The 23,035-nt window shown below is 40.3% G+C and overlaps 1 protein-coding gene and 1 long non-coding RNA gene across 4 annotated transcripts in view; one reads left to right on the top strand and one right to left on the bottom strand.

The window, feature by feature from the left end:
- lrp4 (low density lipoprotein receptor-related protein 4) overlaps positions 1–23,035 on the bottom strand; it is a 417,332-nt gene that overhangs the window by 6,386 nt on the left and 387,911 nt on the right. For 2 of the 3 annotated variants that reach the window (XM_073049685.1, XM_073049684.1), the window contains exons 35-37: positions 18,372–18,442; positions 9,450–9,537; positions 7,755–7,896 (exon numbers count right to left, since the gene is read on the bottom strand). In XM_073049685.1, the coding sequence (XP_072905786.1) occupies positions 7,755–7,896; positions 9,450–9,537; positions 18,372–18,442 (301 nt within the window). Of the gene's footprint in view, positions 1–5,243; positions 5,310–7,754; positions 7,897–9,449; positions 9,538–18,371; positions 18,443–23,035 lie in introns of all 3 variants that reach the window. The other variant, XM_073049686.1, reaches the window with a different exon arrangement.
- The window catches only part of LOC140729657 (uncharacterized), an 80,644-nt gene that overhangs the window by 25,658 nt on the left and 31,951 nt on the right, over positions 1–23,035 (top strand). The gene's annotated exons all lie outside the window — the stretch shown is intronic.

Here is a 23,035-nt window from a genome sequence, read left to right as displayed (position 1 = left end):
GGTCAAGTGAAGGAAGTCATACTGAACTCAACAATTGAAGATAAGAACTTGAGGGGAATTTTATAATTGAAAATGCAAAAGACTGCAGAGATACTAAGGAAAGAAAAGTCATCACTCCCTCAGCCACAGATAATACCATTTACAATTTATTTAAAACCATTCATCTAGACATTCCTTTGTATACTTCAATTGTTTGGATAAGTTCTTAAAAGGTGATTGAAAACCTTCCTTCAAGAATACTAAAAAAAAAGATGAGCCAGTGTGAAAGTGGGATACCAATCACACACACATAATCACTTTTTTCCTGCAAATGCTACTGAGGAATAATTGAAAGCTCGGAGCAATGCTTTCAAAACATAAAAGGCCCAATTCTTGATTCCCTGATGATTATTTAAAAATCAAACAGCATTGGAAAAGTAAGTGCAGATCCAAGGCAAAACATAATTTAATTTATTGCATATTAAAACAAATATGTAATTGTACCTAACATTTCTTTTGGCTATGCTATTATTTGAACAGTCAAGGAACTGAAGACTATGGGGGGCAAGTGCAGAAGAGTTGATGCCAATATGGATCAGCCATGATCATAATGAGTGGCAGGGTAGGCTTCTGGAGCTTGGTGGCCTACTCTTGCTGCTACTAGATTATGCTCTTGTGTTTGATTAATAATAAATGGCTGCACATTACAGAAGAGCAGAACAATGCTACAAACAACACAGCTGCAAAAACGTTCATCCAACAAAGTTAGCAAATTAATGAAACTCTCATCAAACCAATGTATATATGCTGACGCTAATTGTTTACATTGCCTCACTATATCCCTGGGTCATACACTATCTACAAAATGCACTGCAGGTACTTCTGACAGCTGATTGAAGACCATTGAAGAAATTGAAGACAGAAACGGGTGAATTTATTATGGGGAACAAGGAAATGGCAGATGAGTTGAACAGGTACTTTGGATCTGTCTTCACTAGGGAAGACACAAACAATCTCCCAGATGTAATAGTGGCCAAAGGAACTAGGGTAAAGGATGAACTGAAGGAAATTTATATTAGGCAAGAAACGGTGTTGGATAGACTGTTGAGTCTGAAGGCTGATAACTCCCTGGGACCTGATGGTCTGCATCCCAGGGTACTTAAAGAGGTGGCTCTAGAAATCGTGGATGCATTGGTAATCATTTTCCAATGTTCTATAGATTCAGGAACAGTTCCTGCTGATTGGAGGGTGGCTAATGTTGTCCCACTTTTCAAGAAAGGAGGGAGAGAGAAAACAGGGAATTATAGACCGGTTAGCCTGACATCAGTGGTGGGAAAGATGCTGGAGTCAATTATAAAAGAGGAAATTATGACACATTTGGATAGCAGTAGAAGGATCAGTCCGAGTCAGCATGGACTTACGAAGGGAAAATCATGCTTGACTAATCTTCTGGAGTTTTTTGAGGATGTAACAATGAAAATGGACAAGGGAGAGCCAGTGGATGTAGTGTACCTGGACTTCCAGAAAGCTTTTGATAAAGTCCCACATAGGAGATTAGTGGGCAAATTTAGGGCACATGGTATTGGGGGCAGAGTACTGACATGGATTGAAAATTGGCTGGCTGACAGGAAACAAAGAGTAGCGATTAACGGGTCCCTTTCGGAATGGCAGGCTGTGACCAGTGGGGTACCGCAAGGTTCGGTGCTGGGACCGCAGCTGTTTACAATATACATTAATGATTTAGATGAAGGGATTAAAAGTAACATTAGCAAATTTGCTGATGACACAAAGCTGGGTGGTAATGTGAAATGTCAGGAGGATGTTATGAGAATGCAGGGTGACTTGGACAGGTTGGGTGAGTGGGCAAATGTATGGCAGATGCAGTTTAATGTGGATAAATGTGAGGTTATCCACTTTGGTGGCAAGAACAGGAAGGCAGATTACTATCTAAATGGAGTCAAGTTAGGAAAAGGGGAAATACAACGAGATCTAGGTGTTCTTGTACATCAGTCAATGAAAGCAAGCATGCAGGTACAGCAGGCAGTGAAGAAAGCTAATGGCATGCTGGCCTTTATATCAAGAGGAATTGAGTATAGGGGTACAGATGTCCTTCTGCAGCTGTACAGGGCCCTGGTGAGACCCCACCTGGAGTATTGTGTGCAGTTTTGGTCTCCAAATTTGAGGAAGGACATTCTTGCTATTGAGGGAGTGCAGCGTAGGTTCACAAAGTTAATTCCCGGAATGGCAGGACTGTCACATGTTGAAAGATTGGAGTGACTGGGCTTGTGTACACTGGAATTTAGAAGGATGAGAGGGGATCTGATTGAAACATATAAGATTATTAAAGGATTGGACACACTGGAGGCAGGAAGCATGTTCCCGCTGATGGGTGAGCCCAGAACTAAAGGCCACAGTTTAAGAATAAGGGGTAGGCCATTTAGAACAGAGATACGGAATAACTTTTTCACCCAGAGAGTGGTGGATATGTGGAATGCTCTGCCCCAGAAGGTAGTGGAGGCCAAGTCTCTGGATGCATTCAAGAGAGAGTTAGATAGAGCTCTTATAGATAGCGGGGTCAAGGGATATGGGGAGTGGACAGGAACGGGGTACTGATTGTGTATGATCAGCCATGATCACAGTGAATGGCGGCACTGGTTAGAAGGGCCGAATGGCCTACTCCTGCACCTATTGTCTATTGATCAAGGCACCAAAGCCCATTGCCCCCATGATCAAGAAGAACAAGGGATTCAGGTACATGGAAACAAGTTATCATCCAAGTTGCACACTATCCTGATTTAGAAATATAACTGCTTTTCCTTCATACTTGTTCAGTCTAAATCATGGAATTTCCTTCGTAGAAACATTACAGGAGTACATTCATTCTGTAGGTTCATCCCAACCTTCTTGAGATAATTAGGGATTTTAGTTTTAGTTTCAGCCAAATTCCTCCACCTCCCCCCCCCCCCCCCCCGGAAAGAAAAGAATAAATGAAAGATTGAAACCACGGAGAGCACATTATTCTTTGGACTTGTCTGCTGCTGTCAACAAATGAACTATTTTCAAGACCCTTCTGGTTCATGTTGATGTTCATGCTGTAATGCTGACACAATTTAAGCAAACCTGGATCTTCTGACCTATCTTAACCTTAGTCCTGAATAGTTGATATTTCACCCATCAAGTTGAGTTCCATCAATAGGTAGAAATACTTTAAATTCAACAGGAATCCCAATATTCATCAGTGTTGCTCACCAACCTCATCCAGAAACCAAACATATTTAATTAATTGGAGCCCCCTGACCATATAAAGCAGCTGGTATAGTTCAGATATCATTAAAAGGCACAATTAAAAGATCTTTAGTGAAGACCAGCTGTGTGTACCTCTAACCATTTTTATAATGGTAGTTATGGATGCATACTCTCTTTCTTTGATGGCAGTCTGTTTGCAACAACTGTTTCAGTAACTAAAAATATTTGTTTCTCTTTAAGAAACTACTTTCTGGACTTGACCAAAGAGATGCTGACTTTTGCATCCTATGATTGACAATAGCCCTCATTATGATCCTCTCCAGTTGATTCCGTAATTTAACAATGAAGCCAATTTTAACAGGAAATATCTTCGCAAATTCTCAGCTAAAATATGCCCTTCTGTCAGTGGCTCATATCTTTTACTTCTTGTTCATTACCTCAGGTATGTTAATTCCATACTTACTATATCCCTCTGAACATCGCGTTCTAAAAGGAATAAAGGGAGGTATATCCAATCACAAACAAGAGAAAATCTACAGATGCTGGAAATCCAAGTAAAACACAGAAAATACTGGAGGTACTCAGCAGGCCGGGCAGCATCTATGGAAAAGAGCACAATTACTGAAACGTTGACTGTACACTTTTCCATAGAGCTGCCCAGCCTGCTGAGTTCCTCCAACATTTTGTGTGTGTTAAAGGTAAGTATATTCAGTTATTTGCACTAATATCCTACTCCATCACCGTTTCTGTTTAATTCTGGTGAATTCTTGGACTTATTAGTTTATTTTATGTCACCACATATTTTTGAGGACAAATACCTAATTTCATATCTCAGATTCCCAAGACCATATACAATAGGTTTTGAGGTATTTTTAAGTTGAATGGATCAATCAAATTCAACAAAATATACATAAACTGTTCTATGTTTTACAAAAATATCCTGCTGTGTGAGATGTGCCATCAGGGTAGATTTCCATCTTTATTACCAGGGAGTTAATTGTCTCCAGCATGGTGCACAGGCAGAAAATATGACATAAAGTGTCATTTGCTTTTTACAGCAACCACAGGATTTTGTTTTCATTAATTTCTTTAGAAGAACAATTCTCTTCATTGCATGCAGTCCTTCCCACTAGATTGTCATTATAGCAATGTATTTAGAAAATACTTCAGTCACAGGCGATAAAGATGAAGATAACACTCAATTCAGTAATGAAAGAAAATAGCAGCAAAGAATTACTTTAGGGAAAGGAGCAAGAAAATTGTCATTTATATTGCCCATTTATATACAAACTGTATAATATTTAGTAAAATAATTATAATTCTGTTCTGAAAACGATTTTGACCCTCGGGGGTAAAAATAAAGATAGTAGAGGAAAACTGCATGCACAATTTGGTAGATCATCATGCTGTGGCAGCAAATTAGCTTGTTATTAAGAACAAAAAGCAGATTAAAACAGCCATGAACCTTAAATGTTTTTTGCTATGGAAGCATTTGCATTTTGCAAACTGGTAAAATCTGATCTAAAAAAAACTTCAAAGTATAATATGTGATATTAGTGTTAAGAAAATATTAAGTATCTAAATATTAATTTTAAACTTTATCAAGTCGCTCTAGGTTAAACTGTCATAAGCAAAGTAGAGAAAGTGCACATATTCATATTGAAAGAATTAACATAATTTTATGTTAAAATTTCTTGGATGCATTTGCAGTTAAGCTTTAACAGTAGATTACACTTTTCTATATTTCTAATAAAATGGATGTTTAGAAACTACTTCTTTACTCTGTCCATTCCAAATAAAATTTGAAGAAATTATGCTGCTACATTTTATTCACTCAGCATTCTCCATTATTAATACTTTTTTATATTGTTAAATGAATGCACATCAAAAAATGACATGGCACACTTGTTGTTTCCAAATTTGCAAAATGCCACAGTGTATCACAGCAGCCCATGTCAAATGGAAGGAAACTGTTGAGGTATGGGGTGTGCATGTCACGCACTCATGCTGACGTGTACCTGAGGTAATATTTGAAGTAGCAGTCAGAAAATGAAAGGTGAAAGACTATCAGATGGGCCAGAGAGCTGTAGTCAAGGAAAAGAGATTTCCAAAATACAACACATCAATAATCTTCAATTTATTAAGCTATTTGATGCTTTATACTGTACACTCTGCTTATTATTTCATTTCATATAAAAATATAGGAACAGTAAAATCATCCCTCCAGAGATTACACATTGATTCTACATACTGAGCTCACTCAGATCTCAAGGCCCTGCCCATTTTCTTCTGCTCTGCTGTAACACTGCCATCCCTTATTCTTTGCTTTCCAAAGACGGGCATTGTGCCAAAAACCAACAGAAATTCCAGGGTAGGTTTTCTGCCAGTGCAAGTGTTGAATGCTGGTTTGATTTCAATGCTTAAGGGAAGTTTGGATAAGTATGTGGATGGGAGGGATACAGAGGGCGATGTTCCAGGTGCAGGTTTGTGGGACTAGGCCGAATAATAGTCTGGCGTGGATAGGGTCAGCCAGAAGGCCTGTGCCTGTGCTGTAGTGCTCGAAGACACTATGACTCCAAAAGGATTTGCATTTCCTTTGCAACAAGACCTACAAAGAAGCGTGTTGTGTTTTAAGGGAATAACTCAAGGAAATGGGAAGAATAATAGGCAGAATAAGTGGATATGGGCAATACCAGTAACATTAAACATGTACATAATTATCTTCAAATTAACTTACTTAAGTCTTTGAGATTCAAAGTTTAAGCTTCAAGGTTGCCTGTGCTCAGTTTGTTTGTGCTAGACCAAAGTCGCTCGGGGGGGCCAAGAATTGGCCTCATTGTTGAGAATAATTGGTGTGAAATGCCTCCTTGCCCACGAACGTGTATTGAACCTTGCTTATAAATTTCAATTCTATTGTAAAGAGTGAGATCAAATTTTGGAAGTAAGCACAGCGTATTACACTCGTGCATTAAGCACATGTAACAGGGATTGAATTTTTACTCTTTCAAAGTCCAATTCTTTCACTTTGTACTCACACTTTCAAAATACCATTGACCCCAATAGGACATAAATAGTCAAGCAAAAGGGGCAAACAGACCATGGATGTAACTTAATACAGAGAAGTATTGATGATACATTTTGGCATAAGGGATGGGAAGAAGCAATACAGAGTTAATGGCAGAGCTCTAAAGGGTGTGCAAGTATATCTAGGGGCTTATGGATCTTTCAGTGTGGCAGGAGCTATAGAAAGAATAACTGAATTTATTACAGACCACTTCACTGTCTGAGATTAAATAAGATACCCACTGAAGAAATATCTACTAACATGCTACAGCTGAATTTTCTCACCATATTAAATGTAGTTGGTATATTTTAAACTGAGGCAAAAACATTGCACGTTCATTTCCATTGCAAAGTTCTTGGCCTTCATAAATAAAATAAAGGCTTTCAGTACAATTGCAGAGGAGATATGCTGACTCTTCATAAATCCCTGGCTAGGCTTTAATTAGGAAATTCCATCAGCTCTGGCTATCACACTTAAGCCAGGATGCAAAGGTCAGTGAGAAGATGTAGAGGAATTTGTCTGGTATGAGAGATTTTAGTAATAAAGTTGTTCTCTTTGGAGCAAAAGAGGTTGAAGAAGATATAACACGAGGAAATCTGCAGATGCTGGAAATTCAGACAACACACACAAAATGCTGGTGGAACACAGCAGGCCAGGCAGCATCTATAGGGAGAAGCGCTGTCGACGTTTCGGGCCGAGACAAGTCCTGACGAAGGGTCTCGGCCCAAAACGTCGACAGCGCTTCTCCCTATAGATGCTGCCTGGCCTGCTGTGTTCCACCAGCATTTTGTGTGTGTTGTTTGAAGAAGATATGACTGATTAGACAATGAAACAAAATTCTGGTCTAATTAAACAATGGTACCGAGTTCAGAGAAGACAGATTTAAATTTTAAGCAAAAAATTATGGAGGTGGGGGGGGGGGGGGGGGATTGGTGGTGGAAGGAAGGGGAATTTGTCGTAAATACCTGCAACTCACAGCCTCTAATAATGACAGACCTGGAATTGATCAATGGTTTATATCAGGGAATTGGATAAGCACGAAGAAATAAACTTGCCAGGCTAAGGGATAGAGTGGAGTAACGAAATGGACTAAGTTGCTCTCTTGCACCCTCAAGTGATTTGGCGTGGCTTGTTTCTGACCAGCAGTGACTCTAGGAGTCTACAAATGTCACTCTAAATGTAACTTCTAAGCAACAGAATTTGCTCCTAATTTTGAAAGTATCCCAAAGCCTAGCATTTTGTCAGTTTAGATTATAATGTAGGCATATCTCTTACGAGTATAGCATGCCTCAGGAACACTTTTCTGTCCCCCTGTAAACTCTGTATTAGCTTTTAAAACATAATAGAGTTTACCTTACTGTTCTTTTCACCTCTGGTCCCCTAACTTGGCCTTTCAGTTTGAAAATCTGAGAAGTTTATTGATAAAATATTAATCCTAACCAGAACACTGTTTAGAAGGTTTTACCTCTTTCTTATATCGCAGCTGATTATATAGAGGTGGTTTCTGAACCGTTTCTATCTTCACTTCTTGCGTAGATGTCCTGTATGATGGGTTGCTGTAAGTTAGATTGCTCACGGCTGGATCATCAAACTTTGTTTTTTTGTGCCTGAAGAGGGGAAAAGCAGTTACTTCCACATTCCAAATGAGTTCCACTCTTACAGCTGAGAGCACATGCCTCTGATGTCTGTTGTAAAGTTTTAAAAAGCTACTGATAAAAGCAGAGAGTCAACTTCTGGGTGTTGCTGCCGCATTTGGAAGGACACACCTCTAGACCAGATATAATCAGTCTATTCATTTCACTGGGACTGAAAAAAGTGGAGAAAGATTAACTGCTTGGAAATATATAGTTCAACCAGGAGCCATCATAAAAGTCCAAAATTGCACCCCAAAAGTTACACCTCAAAATTGCAAAGAGGATCCCATGCCAATCTGAATGAGTAAACAGTGTCTTGGCTGTTTCCCACCCCTCTTTCCTTAGGACAAGAGTGCCTATTACGACTGAAGGGCATGAGTTCATACCATGAGGAATTCTATTAATTTATTTTTGGTTGGGTCTTCCAGAAAATGTCACCCTAGTTCCTGAACACAGTAAAAGAAACTTCCAATTAAGAAGTGGCTTTAGTGTAGCAAAAATATCCCTAAGTGCCTTACAGGAGCATTAAACAGAAAATGCTGCAAAGCCACATTTAGATAGGACACGTGATTAGCAATATTATCAAAGAGGTACTTGTAAAATAATGTCTTAAATGAGCAATGTGAGGTATTGGGAGGTAAATGAAGATCTGTATTATGGGGAGAGATTGGCCAGGCTAATTCTTTATTCCATGGTATGCAGGAAAATGAAGGGTAACCTTACTGAGGTGCTTAAAGTGATGAGAAGCATGGATAACGTAGAGGGGAGCAGTCTTTTCCCTCAGGCTACGAGCATCCTGAACTTGAGGGCCTATATTTAAGGGGTGAGGGGAAAGATTTGAAACAGACCTGTGAGGCAGCTTTTTTCCACACAGTGGGTGAATGAGGTGCAGGAGGAAGTGGCTGAGGCAGGTACCAGAGTATCATTTAAGAAACACTTGGATAGATACATGGAGGGATATGGGGCAAACACAGGAAATTGGGACTGGCCAGGTAGACAACATGATGGGTGTGAATTTGTCGGGCTGAGGCGCCTTTTATCCCTGCATGCTACTTTTACTCTTTGACTCCATGATTATCAGTACAAATGTAGTGCCTGTCTTAAGTGTTAACATCAATCAACAATTGGAGGAGCCAGTATTTAAATGAGGTAACAATATTATCCAATGTGCAGGATTCTGTCAACCCACTAATTGAAGTAGCGGCAGAACATCTTTGAACAATATACCTGGTCCTGCCTCATCGGTTACCAGAGTAAGTAAAAGATATAAAAATCCAGCATCTCCCTCATTTGTAACATATTTGCTTTGAAATCTGTTCCTATTTGATAATATTAAACACACTTCGATCATGTATTTAGTACTACCCACTGCGGAGAAATTTCTGGGTAAATGTCTCTGTCTACTAAACACACACTAATTCTGTGTATAGCCAATACTAAGCATTTATTGCAAAATGTATTCAAAATTCCAAGAAGTGAAATAAAAATCATAGAATGGTTGCACAAATATGATTGGAAGACAATACCTGTATATAATGAAGGCAGCTATAAGTATCAGGATAGCTAAGATTGTCAAAATGGCTCCAACGATGTAACTTACATGTAGCCCTTCACCTGCAACAGTCACAAGGTCAATTAGTCAGTTTTTACAGATGAAATGATGCAAACCAGAATATAGTATTTTTCTCTTATAGAATAATTTCTGAAAACTTAATCAGAAAGTTTCCTGTAGCTAAGTGTAATGTTTCAAGACTAGCTAACTTGGAGGGGAGGGGAACTAAGAGTGTGCAAGATCTAAACTATCCTTAATTGCAAGCATTAATCCATAGACAGGAACAATGTGTATGGCTGAACTATTCATAGGGTCAGCCTGCCTTTTTTATACAGATACTACCAACATGTGCCATTAATTCATAAAAGTTTTATATATTTAGTGGAAAATGTCGATCTTTAGTTGGTTCTACAATAGCTCAATGATTTCTTTATGAAAATGTGACTTTAAAACAGTTCTATTGTCCCCTTATCAGGAGGAAATCCAGCACAATTGCTGCATTAATTGTAAAACTGTATTGTAATGGTTTGGTTAAATGCAGGGTTGTATAAAATCCTCACAGAGGTTGTTCTTGATGCTGCTGGGTGATGCATAAAGGAAAAATTGAAGTTATTAATTTTTTTGTTGTAGTCATAAAGATAGTGTATTTTGTGAAAAGGTTTGCCAGAGGGGTGGTGTAGAACGATGCTCTTTCCCTGCTCATCACCTCCTGGAAAATAGGTGGAAAAACTACACTGACCTCTAGATGTTCCCCTTGACCAAAGACATGGATATTAACTTTAGAAATGAGATAACCCCTGTTATCTGATTTCTTTCTTCCTTCAGGAAAAATCTTACACGGCTTTCAATGGATTCAGTGAGTCAGAGCTGTACAAATATTTTATCTTGTGCACATTTGATCCAGTATGTATATACTGGATCATTTCTTGTTGGCATGAAAACTAGTATACTGATGATTCTATCATGATCTGCACAAACGGACAGTCAACATTTCAGGTCAAGACCCTTCAGCAGGACTAGAAAATTGAGGAAAGACCAGAAGACAAATTTGGTGTCGTGGTGGGGTCGTGATGAATTGTGGTCTCACTAGTACAAAGCTGAGGCCTTGCCTGAGGGCAGACCATTCTGGCTCAGAGGATGGATAGTGAAGACAAGTCAGGGGCTGGAGCTAGGATCAGGCATGGTGTCAGAAGAGGGTAGTGGCATGCAGCACTTGGGAGAGGAATGAGGGAAGAGGGAGGAATTGGGAGTGACAAGAGATACCTGGAAGGGGAGTGGGAATGGTGAATTGGATGGATGGTGGAAGAAGAAGAGTAAAGACCCTATGGCCACAGGCTTCTGGGAACTGAGGCAGAGCTGGAGACCGGTGGCAGGGGTATAAAGGTTTTGCCCCTGACAGTTCTATCTCAGAGAGTGGAGGTCAGAGGGGATAAGGCAGCTAGAGCAGGGGGAGAGGCTGGGAACAGGTGTGAGGTCAGAGGGAGGCAGTGGGATGGAAGGTCAAGAGAGACACACAGTCTCTGGTTCTTTGAAGGTAACAGTTTACAGTGCAGTTAAGGCGTCCACTGAGTTGTTTCTCACACTTGAAAAGAAATGAAAAATCAGAATCTGATTTATTACCACTGACATTAGTTGTGAAAGTTGTTATGTGGTAACAATACATAAAATTACTGTACGTTGCAATAAACAAACACAGAGCACAAAGGAGGAATTTACTGTCTTTTCAGAGCACAATTTCATCAGGCTATGAATAATCCATTTGGCTGTTTTGAAGCATATACTGTGCATCATTGATTTGAGTGGAAGGAAACAGATAAATGGTATAAACACAATCACAAATAGGACCATAAGATCATAAGGCATAGAAGCAGAGTTAGGCTATTCAGCCCATCAAATCTGCACCGCCATTCCATCATGGCTAATATATTATCCCTGTCAAACCCCTTCCCTTGCCTGCTCTCCGTAACCTTTGATGCCATGAATAATCAAGAACCTATCAACCTCCGCTTTAAATACACCAAATGGCTTGGTCTCACAGCCGACTGTGGCAATGAACTCCAGATTCACCACCTACAGGCTAAAGAAGTTTCTCCTATTCTCTCTTCTGAAGGGACACCCTTCTAATCTGAGGTGCGCCCTGCTATCCTGGACAACCTCATTGAGAAAACATCCTTTCTATGTCCACTCTTTTCTAGGTTTTTCAATATTCAATAGGTTCTTCTAAACTTCAGCAAGTACAGGCCCAGAGCCATCAAACGCTCTTCATACATTAACCCTTTCATTCTTGGGATCATTCCATGAACCTACTCTGGACACTCTTCAACGCCAGCACATCCCTTCTTAGATAAGAGGCTCAAAACTCCAAGTGTTGTTTGACCAATGCCTTATTAAGCCTCAACATATTATATCCTTGCTTTTATATTCTAGCCCTCTCAAAATGAATGCTAAGATTGCATTTGCCTTCCTTAAACCAATTCAATCTGCAAGTTAACCTTTAGGGGATCCTGGATGAAGATTGCCAAGTCCCTTTGCTCCACTGATTCTGAATTTTTTTCCCTGTTTAGAAAATAATCTATGCCTTTACTCCTTCTACTAAAGTGCATGATCATACACATCCCTACATTACATTCCTTCTGCCACTTTTTTGCCCATTCTCCTAATCCGTCAAGCCCTTCTGCAAGCTCTCTGCTTCCTCAACACTAGCTATGACCTTCACCTATCTTTCTATCATCTTCAAAGCAATCAATTCCATCCTGCCCCAGCCAATCTTCCTTCTATTCATACTGGTATCCTCCCTGTAATACCACAGGGTCATAGCTACAAAGAAACCAAAATCACACAGGTATTGATCCAGAGCTGTTAATAACAGAGGAAGAGTGAGATTTATTTTACCAAAAGTGGTGGAATATTCCAATAGATTACTTTTTAAAAAATATATATAAATCTGCAACAAAAACTGGTACAGTTGAAAATTATTTCTCTCATGTGAAATTCATTCAATTTCCAGTGGCAAACTGCTCCACCTAGTGGTCTTGCTGAGAATGAATTTAGAGTCATAGAGTCACGAAAAGTCAAAGAGTCAGCAAAAGGCCCTTTAGCCCATCTAGTCCATGCTGAACTGTTAATCTGCCTAATCCCATTGACCTGAACATGGATCGTAACCCTCCATACCCCTTCCATCCATGTACCCAACGAAACTTCTATTAAATGTTGATATTGACCTCTGGCAGATTGTTCCACACTCTTACCACCCTCTGAGTGAAGTTGTTCCCACTCATGTAACATTTCAGCTTTCATCCTTAACAAATGACCTCTAGTTATAAGATCACCCAACCTCGGTGGAAAAAGCCTGCTTTCATTTACCCTATCTATACCCCTCATAATTTTGTATACCTCTATCATATTTCCCCTCATTCTTCAACACTCTATGGAAAAAGGTCCGAACCTATTCAACCTATCCCCAGAATTTAGGTTCTCAAATCCTGACAACACCCTTGTAAATTTTCTCTGCACTCTTTCAACAAAACTAGACACAATAATCCAAATTAGGCATCACCAACATCTTATACAACTTCAACATTTCATCCCAGCTCCTGTACTCAATATTTTGATTTATGAAGGCCAATGTTCCAAAAGCTCTCCTTTCGACTCTATCTATCTGTGACACCACTTGTAAGGAATTATGGATTGTTTTCCCAGATCCCTCTGTTCTACTACACTCCTCAGTGCCCTACCGCTCACTGTGCAAGTCCTCCGAAGTGCAACACCTCACACTTATCTAGATTAAATTCAACTTGCCATTTTCAACCCATTTTTTCAGGTGATCCAGATCCCACCGATAGTCTTCCTCACTGTCCACTACATCTGCAATCTTGGTGTCATCTGAAAACTTACTAATTGAGTTTACCACATTAGATAGATAGATAGATAGATACTTTATTCATCCCCATGGGGAAATTCAACTTTTTTTTCCAATGTCCCATACACTTGTTGTAGCAAAAACTCATTACATACAATACTTAACTCAGTAATAATATGATATGCATCTAAATCACTAACTCAAAAAGCATTAATAATAGCTTTAAAAAAAGTTCTTAAGTCCTGGCAGTTGAATTGTAAAGCCTAATGGCATTGGGGAGTATTGACCTCTTCATCCTGTCTGAGGAGCATTGCATCGACAGTAACCTGTCGCTGAAACTGCTTCTCTGTCTCTGGATGGTGCTATGTAGAGGATGTTCAGGGTTTTCCATAATTGACCGTAGCCTACTCAGCGCCCTTCGCTCAGCTACCGATGTTAAACTCTCCAGTACTTTGCCCACGACAGAGCCCGCCTTCCTTACCAGCTTATTAAGACGTGAGGCGTCCTTCTTCTTAATGCTTCCTCCCCAACACGCCACCACAAAGAAGAGGGCGCTCTCAACAACTGACCTATAGAACATCTTCAGCATCTCACTGCAGACATTGAATGACGCCAACCTTCTAAGGAAGTACAGTCGACTCTGTGCCTTCCTGCACAAGGCATCTGTGTTGGCAGTCCAGTCTAGCTTCTCGTATAACTGTACTCCCAGATACTTGTAGGTCTTAACCTGCTCCACACATTCTCCATTAATGATCACTGGCTCCATATGAGGCCTAGATCTCCTAAAGTCCACCACCATCTCCTTGGTCTTGGTGACATTGAGACGCAGGTAGTTTGAGTTGCACCATATCACAAAGTCCTGTATCAGTTTCCTATACTCCTCCTCCTGTCCATTCCTGACACACCCCACTATGGCCGTGCCATCAGCGAACTTCTGCACATGATACAAATGACAAACAACAATGGACCCAGCACAAATCCCCTGAGAAACATCACTATTCACAGGCCTCCAGTCAGAGAGGCAACCATCTACAAACTCTCTCAGGCTGCTCTAGCAAAGTCAATGTTTAATACAGTTTATTGTCTCATCTTGAAAGCCAAGTGATTGAACCTTCTTGACTAACCTCCCATGTGGGATCTTGTGAAAACCCTTGCTAAAGTCCATGTAGACAACATCCACTATCTTTCCTTCATCAACTTTCCTGGTAACTTCCTTGAAAAGATCTGTGAGATTGGTTAGATACAACTTACCTGCACAAAGCCAAGTTGACTATCCCTAATCAGTCCCTGACTATCCAAATACTTATATAGCCTATCCTGCAGAATACCTTCCAATAACTTACCAACTACTGAAGTCAGGCTCATTGGCCTATAACTTCCTGCCTTTAGAGCTTTTCCTAAACAACGGAACTACATTAGCTATCAACTAATTCTCTGGCACCTCACCAGTGGCTAGGGCCCTGCAATTTCTCCACTAGCCTCCCCACAGGGTCCAAGGTTACACCTTGTCAGGTCTTAGGGATTTATCCATCTTACTTTTGCCTCAGGACAGCAAATATTTCCACCTCCGTAATCTGTATATGGTCCATGACCTCACTGCTGCTATGCCTCACTTCTACAGAGTCCTAAAGATGAAAAAGAATATCTTCCAGAGGACCAATTTAGTCTCTTGCTATCCTTTTGCTCTGTACAAGTACCTGAAATTCTCCATTACCTTGTCTGTTACAGCAACCTTATGCCTTCTTTTAGCCTTCCTTATTTCCTTCTTAAGTATTATTTTGAATTTTTTGTACTCTTCAAGTACCTTATTTGCTCCTTCCTGCCAATACCTTGCTTGCACCTCTTATTTCTTAAGCACAGTCTCAATATCTCTCAAAAACCAAAGTTCCCTAAACCTGTTATCCTTGTGTTTTATTCTGACAGGAACATAAAAACTCTACTCTCAAAATTTCCCTTTTGAAGGCCTTCCACTTACCAAGTTTCCCTTTGTCAGAAAACAACCTGTCCCAACCCACACTTGCCAGATCCTTTCTGTTACCATCAAAATTGACCTTTCTCCAATTTAGGATCTCAACCCAAAGACCAGACCTATCCTTCTCCATAGTTACCTTGAAACTAATAGATATTATGGTTTCTAGATGCAAAGTGTTCCCCTACACAAACTACTGTCACGTGTTCTGTCTCATTTCCTAATTGGAGATCTAGTATCACACTCTCTCTGGTTGGCTCCTCTATTAAAGAAACTTCCTGAACACATTGGACAAACTTCATACCATCCAGCCCTTTTACAGTATGGGAGTCCCAGTCAATATGTGTGAAGTTAAAATAACCTCTATAACATGTTTAAACAGTCTGCCATCTCTCTACAGATTTGTTTTTGTAAATCCTGTGGACTGCTGGGTAGTCTACAAGATAATCCCATTAATGTGGTCATCTCTTTCTTCTTCCTCAGTTCTACCCATATTGGTATCCAGAGTGGTATACTGGTTTCTGAAGGCAATGGCCACTGAGGTACTCTGCACTGGCTGCCTATCCCCATTCCCCATCTTGACAGTCACCCAGTTACCCTATTCCTGCACCTTGGGTGTAACTTCCTCCCTATATATCCTACTGATCAACCCCTCAGCCTCCCGAATGAGCCAGCTCCAGTTCCTTAAACTGGAGGGCTCCCTGAATTCCACTATCCTGCCTGGCGTCACCACTGGCTTAACTGTGCAAAAGGAAAGAAAAAAAAGAAAGAAAATGAAATGAAAAAAATCTGGCTAAGGACTCCGCTTCTCTTCATTGTAGCCTCTACAAACCCCAAAGCCTGAGCTTCTCACTCTAACACTGGCCCACTCTGCTTAAAACTAACTTCAGTTTTGCCATTATAAACAATAATATTAAGAGGTGAATGTCGTGTATGAATTTGTTCCCTGCTATGGAAATGGCAACCACCAATTTCAGTCCAAATTGTTCCACTAGTCTTAACTGGCCTGGTAAGTGGCTGGATGTTTTGTCAGGCAAATAAAACAACAGACTAGATTTTACAAAGTCCGGCCAGCAGTTACACCTGAAACACACAGGGATATCATTGTGAAAGCACATCCACACATTGGACAAGAGTGCATTCACCTTCAACCAACAGCTGATGGTTCAGCTCTGTGTCAATAAAATCTGAAACTTGTTTCAACCTCAACTGCCAACATTCAGGCCACCGTTTGGGTCTTCAGCTGAAGGCACTAGCCAATGACCAAGACACATAGTGCCGAGTGGACAATTACGTCACGATAATTGTCAGGACTCGACTGCACAGGCAGATTCATCCAGAGTCTTCCCTTATTCCTTGTAATTTGTCAGTTTGTATTTCATTAAATTGAATCTCAGCTAGGCCACTAGGTGGAGAACTTTAACAACTGTGATTGAATTAATTTCCCAAAGGAAAAACAATAATTAACTCTGTCCGTTTTAATTGGACTTAGTTTAAGCATGCAACCTCTTGCAGTATCCTGCTTTTTTAATGAACTAAATATTATTCTTTTCCAATTATGAATAGTTATGGTTTTATACCACAGGCATATTTTTTAAGAATGTAATTAGACTGTACAATTTTATTGGATCCAGTTTTCCCTCGTCAAATCAAAGAATAGCACAGGAACAGCAAAGGTTTGTGTAGTTCCCTCAACTAAGCAAATAAGGTCATTTACTGCTGCCATGTCCCCCTCTAGGGACTTATATAATCTAAAACGCTAAGAGGAGGCGCAAAAACAAGAGTTAATGAACAACCGTGGTGGAAGTTCCTTCATGCATAACTCATGTCATATTTGTTTAAAAGAGTGGATTTACCATAGTGGTGTACTCCATAATGGCAAACAGAGGTAGTAGCATTTACAGACACCTTCTCAACTGACTACTCTGCATATCTGCTAAGTATATTGTCCGCTCATAATGCTCCATGAATGTGGAGCCTAATACAATTTATGCTATAAACGCATGCTCTTTTAGAACTTAAATGGCAGACAATGGGCACTATTGGTATAAATTTCATATCAGAAGTTTCTCTGGGTTGGCCATGACACCGTACATTATTGGTGATATCACCTCAGCTAACTTTGTGCTGGTGGTATTAGGGTAGTGGGCAGACAGAGATGCTGGAATTACTTGGAAGCCACTGTCGTGTAATGTTGTCAACCCATAACAGTTTGAATAACTAGTGGTAATTTTATCACTGCAGGTCATAGCAACATGCATCCCTTGAAACCGTTCAGCTAACATTCAGAGCCACTTCTTATGCTGCTTCTTAAACAACCAGGAATATGGATTTGAACTATATTAATGCCCTTACTAATCAAGAACCTACCAACGTCTGCTTTAAATATAACCAATGACTTGGCCTCCACAGCCCCCTGTGGCAGTAAATTTCACAAATTCACCAACCTCTGGCTGAAGAAATTCCTCCTCATCTCTGTTTTAAAACGATGTTCTTCTATTCTGAGGCTGTGCCCTCTGGTCCCAGACTCCCTCATATTAGGAAACATTCTCCATGTCTACTCTATCTAGGCCTTTCAATATTCAGCAGGTTTCAATGAGATATCCCCACCTCCATTCTTCTAATCTCTAGCGAGTGTGAAAACACAGCTATCAAATGCTCCTCATTCCTGAGAACATTCTCTGGATCTTCTCCAATGCCAAAACATCCTTTCTTAGATATGGGGCTTAAAACTGCTGACAATGCTTCAAATGCAACCTGACCAGGGCCTTATAAAGCCTCAGTATTACACCCTTGCTTTTATATTCTAGTCCTCTGGAAATGAATGCTAAAATTACATTTGCCTTTCATTGCTGCCTAGTCAACACTTGGAAATCCCCACCTAAAAGGGTTTCTAGGTTAAGAGAAGGTCAAGAAAATAGCTTCTCAAGTACAACTAACATTGGTCTATAAATTCAGGCCTAGCTAAGGCTACACACCTGCCAAGTATTAACACAGGAAAATGGCATGTGAACTAATCACACTGTAACAAGGATTTTTTTTTTAAAGCTTGTTGTCTGAAAACATACCATTTACTGCAGGCAACACCCGACTTCCATTCTGATCACAGAGACCTCGACTTGCATCTTTCTGAGAACAGCTGGAGGGAAAACACATTAAATTTAGCGTCTTGCAGGAAGCAGCAATCCCTGCTGACAATTTCAACATTTAACAATAAGCATCAGTATGATGGTAATTATTTAATGGATCATCATGTGCAATAACTTAATTATGTGTAACACAACATTTCAAACACGGGTTGTGCTATTTCAGTGCATTAACAATGATGCAACATGTGCTCCACAGTTACTATGCAACTGCTGTAGTACAATTAGCTCAAAATCACCTTACTGCTGTCAGGCGGTGTGAGTGAATGTGGCACACTGACAATATATTGAAAACTCACACAAAGACTGTAATGTTCTTGTGCAGTAAAACTCCTGTTTATCTGTTATCTGATAGTTATGCATCCGGAATTCTTTCGCAACAGGCCATTTTTCAATTCCATAAAATGCTCAAACAGTGAATTTTATTTCAAGTGTAGAGCAAAATGAATATGAAAGGAAAATTTTCCTGCAATTATATAATGTAGATACACACACACACACATAACACAAAACACGTTTATATACACATATACATATATATGCATATACACACGAGCGCACACACTCACATATATATATACATATAGGCAGTGCATCTGTAATCTGATTACTAGCATCATTCTTGTTGTAGTTTGGGTATTTCATGAGATGGTACATTCATTTGATTTATTTGCTATATTTTACATTGATACTGTTAAGTCTAAAAATCAAGAATTGCAACATATAACAATTTTATATATTTTTTTAAAAAGTAAGATGATGTAACACATACAAAATACTGGAGGGCATCAGCACATCAGGCACCATCTGAGGAGAGGACCTGATGAAGGGTCTTGGCCTAAAATGTTGGTTCTTTATTCCTCTCCATAGATGCTGCCTGACCTGCTGAGTTCCTCCAGTTTTGTGTGTGTTGCTCTGATTTCCAGCATTTGCCGAATCTTTTGTGTTTAAGACGACGACGTGCAGTTTGGCAAGTCGTTTAAAAGTTAATGCAGAGTATACTCATGTATGATTTTCAAAGATATTCTCGTGCAGCCATTATATTCATACAACCAGCATCCTCATTCTACATGGCCGCTGAATGGCAAAGAGTATGCTGCAGAATGAACAGTGCCATGAAATTTCACTGTGCAATGGTGAGCTGTGCCAGGTTCCATGCCTACAGTTATATTTTTTCAAACTCTTGCACTTGCCCAAAGTTAGCCTTGCAGCTGTGACCTTGAGATCCAGTTTTCTTAAAGAACAATTCTAGCACCCCTCTTCCAATTACTATTGGGTGATGCTGCTCAAAAAGGAAAACTACAATAATGGAAAGGGAGGCGAGAATATATCCAAGAGTTCATAGGAAACTGTTCAGGTTAGTGGAGAAAAGATAGTAGGTAATAGAGATAATAGACATGGTTCTTGTGTAAGGAAGTCTTGAAGACCTTTAAGAGTTACTGGTAGGAACTTCTGACAGAAGGTTACCTGGGTTCTAAGGCAATAGTGTTTCAGTCTATGAATGCCTACACTTTGGAGAACCCTAAAACAATGCCAAATGTTTGTGAACACTGCAACTGTGGGTTGAAGGGAAAGCAGATCAGGCCTTCTTTTCCTGGCCTCTAGAGATCGGGGACCATCTTAACCAATTAAATTGTGTGAAATCTGACAGTCTGGAATAATCCTTAGAGTAAGTCACTGAATGACTGTGACGTTGACTTTTGCAGGCCAAACAATCCAGACATAAACATGGTTGTAATGAACATTGCATGAGGTCACAGATCTAACAGGAGTAATCTTGATGAAGTCTGCATTAACATTAAACTCTTATGACAGAGCACTGATCAGCAAAATTGTTCATCTAGAATGCCTAATTCAGAACATTGACCCCTGTTCATTATGGTAGAAGGTTAAGGTAGAATGAACGCCCCAAAGGCACACTGAATTGATTGCAGGGATGGCCATGTCGGGATGGCGGGAGCTGCGTACACGGTCATTGGGCCTGTATTGCACAGAACAAAAACCAACAGATGTTGACATTGAAGTACACAAACTTATTTTGGGCTTGAGAAGGTAGATGCAGGGATGACTGCTTCTCCCCGTTTTCTGTTATGTCCAGAACCTATGACCACTAAATCATCAAAGTAATATACAAGAGAAAATCTGCAGACGCTGGAAAACTGAGCAACACACATAAAATGCTGGAGGAACTCAGCAGGCCAGGCAGCATCTTGGAAAAGAGTACAGTCGATGTTTCGGGAATAACGGGTTGGCCAATCAGGAAGGAGAAGAAAGTTGTTCCCATAGAGGAACCGTCCAGCTGGGGCTGCTGTAGAGAATCAGTTGTTGAGTATTTTCAAGTGTTCCCCTCTGGTAACTCACCTAAATTTTTGGTGGTGCCATAGTAGTCTAGCCGTTAGCGCAACGCTATTACAGCTCAGGGCATTCCAGAGTTCGGACTTCAACTCTGATGCCACCTGCAAGAGGTCTGTACGTCCTGCCCATGGAATGCATGGGTTTTCCCTGGGTGCCCAGGTTTCCTCCCACAGCCCAAAGACATGCCTGATAGGTTAATCGGTCATTGTAAAATGGCCAGTGATTAGGTTAGGGTTCATTGAGTTTGTCAGGGTTTGATAGGACAGCTGGTTCAAAGGGCCGGAAGGGCCTACTCTGCACTGTATCACTAAATAAATAATAAAGTATGCATCAACTGGAGTGTCCCAGACGTAACTACTCATCTAGAGTCACTCTATAGCATACATGCTCTAAACAAAGTCGATATGTACTAGAAACATACTTAATGTCCACGCTACAAACCCAACAGAAAACGGCCAACGGCTCCTGCACTTAGTTTAACTGAGATCGCTTTCCTCAGTGCTGCGTCTCTTTGTTGATGAGCATTGAGAAAATGCTGGCTTCAGTTTGAATGATGGCATTCAATTTGAAAAATCTGATTTAAATGTGACATCCCACTATAAAGGTCCAGGATTTCCTTTGCAGAAGAATATTATTAAATACATACACAGAAATATCTTTCAATGCATGTTTTCCAGCCATAAATAGTGTCAGTGTTATGATGCATATGACTCTAAAGCAATATTTCAGCAGATGATTTTGTAAAATAATCTTCGCTTTCCCCTTTGGGGTAAGAGTGGGTTGTCGGTATAATGCTGCTGGGAGAGCATTCTGCATTCACAGTGTATGACAAACACTCTACTACTCCAGCAGCTTATTGTCACTTTTGTTTATGACTGTTGGAGGGAGAATCAATTCTTCATCTGAGACACAGCATTTTCAACAGTTTTGCTGAAAATGACTTCTGGCCAATGATCGCAGCTGGTGCAGGGAACCCTGTCTTTTGCTTTATGTTTAGCATCCCCACTATTAGTGCCTGCACATTAGTAACATAACGACTTACTTATTCACATTGCTGTGCTACAAACAAATATTTATCTCAAAGGCAAATAAGATTGTAATTCCAATTAACTCGATGAAAAACTGAAACTCAACAGAAACTACAACACACACAAAATGCTGGTGGAACACAGCAGGCCAGGCAGCATCTATAAGGAGAAGCACTGTCGATGTTTCGGGCCAAACCCTGACGAAGGGTCTCGGCCCGAAACGTCGACAGTGCTTCTCCCTATAGATGCTGCCTGGCCTGCTGTGTTCCACCAGCATTTTGTGTGTGTTGTTTGAATTTCCAGCATCTGCAGATTTCCTCGTGTTCGCTCAACAGAAACTAAATGCATTTCTAACCTGTTACTCACATGAAAGCTATTTGCTCTCCATTTCTCGCCAAAACTCTGGAGGAAGCATAAAACCCAGAAAACACAGAATAGAGAACATCACAGCATAGTACAGGCCCTAAGGCCCACAATGATATGCCGATATTTTAATCTACTTCAAGATCAATCTAACCGTTTCCTCCTACATAGCCCTCCAATTTTCAATCATCCATATGTTTATCTAAGAACTTCTTAAATGCCCCTCATGTGTCTGCCTCAACCACCACCACTGGCAGGGCGTTCCATGCACCCGTCACTCTGCGTGAAAACCTTTACTCTTGATGTCCCCCTTGCTTTAGCCATTGTCAGCCTGGGAAAAACTCATGGACTATCCACTTGATCTATGGCTCATCATTTTGTATGCCTTTTTCATGTTCTCTCTCATCTTTGTTTGCTCCAAAGAGAAAAGCCCTAGCTCGCTCAGCCCTCATAAGACATACTCTCTCATCCAAGCAACATTCTGGTAAGTCTTCTCTGCACCTTCTCTATCCAAAGCTGCCACATCCATCCTATGAGACAATCAGAAATGAACACAGTATTCCAAGTGTGATCTAACCAGGGTTTTATGGAGCTGCAACATTACTTTTAGGCTCTTACACATGTTAGATCTTTTCTTTGAAAAGATTTCAGGAGCATTGGGGAGTCAGAAATATAATGGTCAAATTACTAGACGTGAACAAAACATCCTGAGACGTGGGTAAAATGGAAATTACTGGAAATGTTCAGCCCTGCAGCATCTCTGGAGAGGGAAACAAGAGTTACTCTTTCAGGCTGATGACCTTCCAACAGAGTTCCATCAGATGGGAAGAAAGATCATCA

This window comes from Hemitrygon akajei, chromosome 6 (genome assembly GCF_048418815.1).
Source record: "Hemitrygon akajei chromosome 6, sHemAka1.3, whole genome shotgun sequence".
Classification (NCBI taxonomy): Eukaryota; Metazoa; Chordata; class Chondrichthyes; order Myliobatiformes; family Dasyatidae; genus Hemitrygon; species Hemitrygon akajei.
The sequence above is the reverse complement of the archived record's forward strand: the minus strand, read 5'-3'. Positions and strand labels throughout refer to the sequence as shown.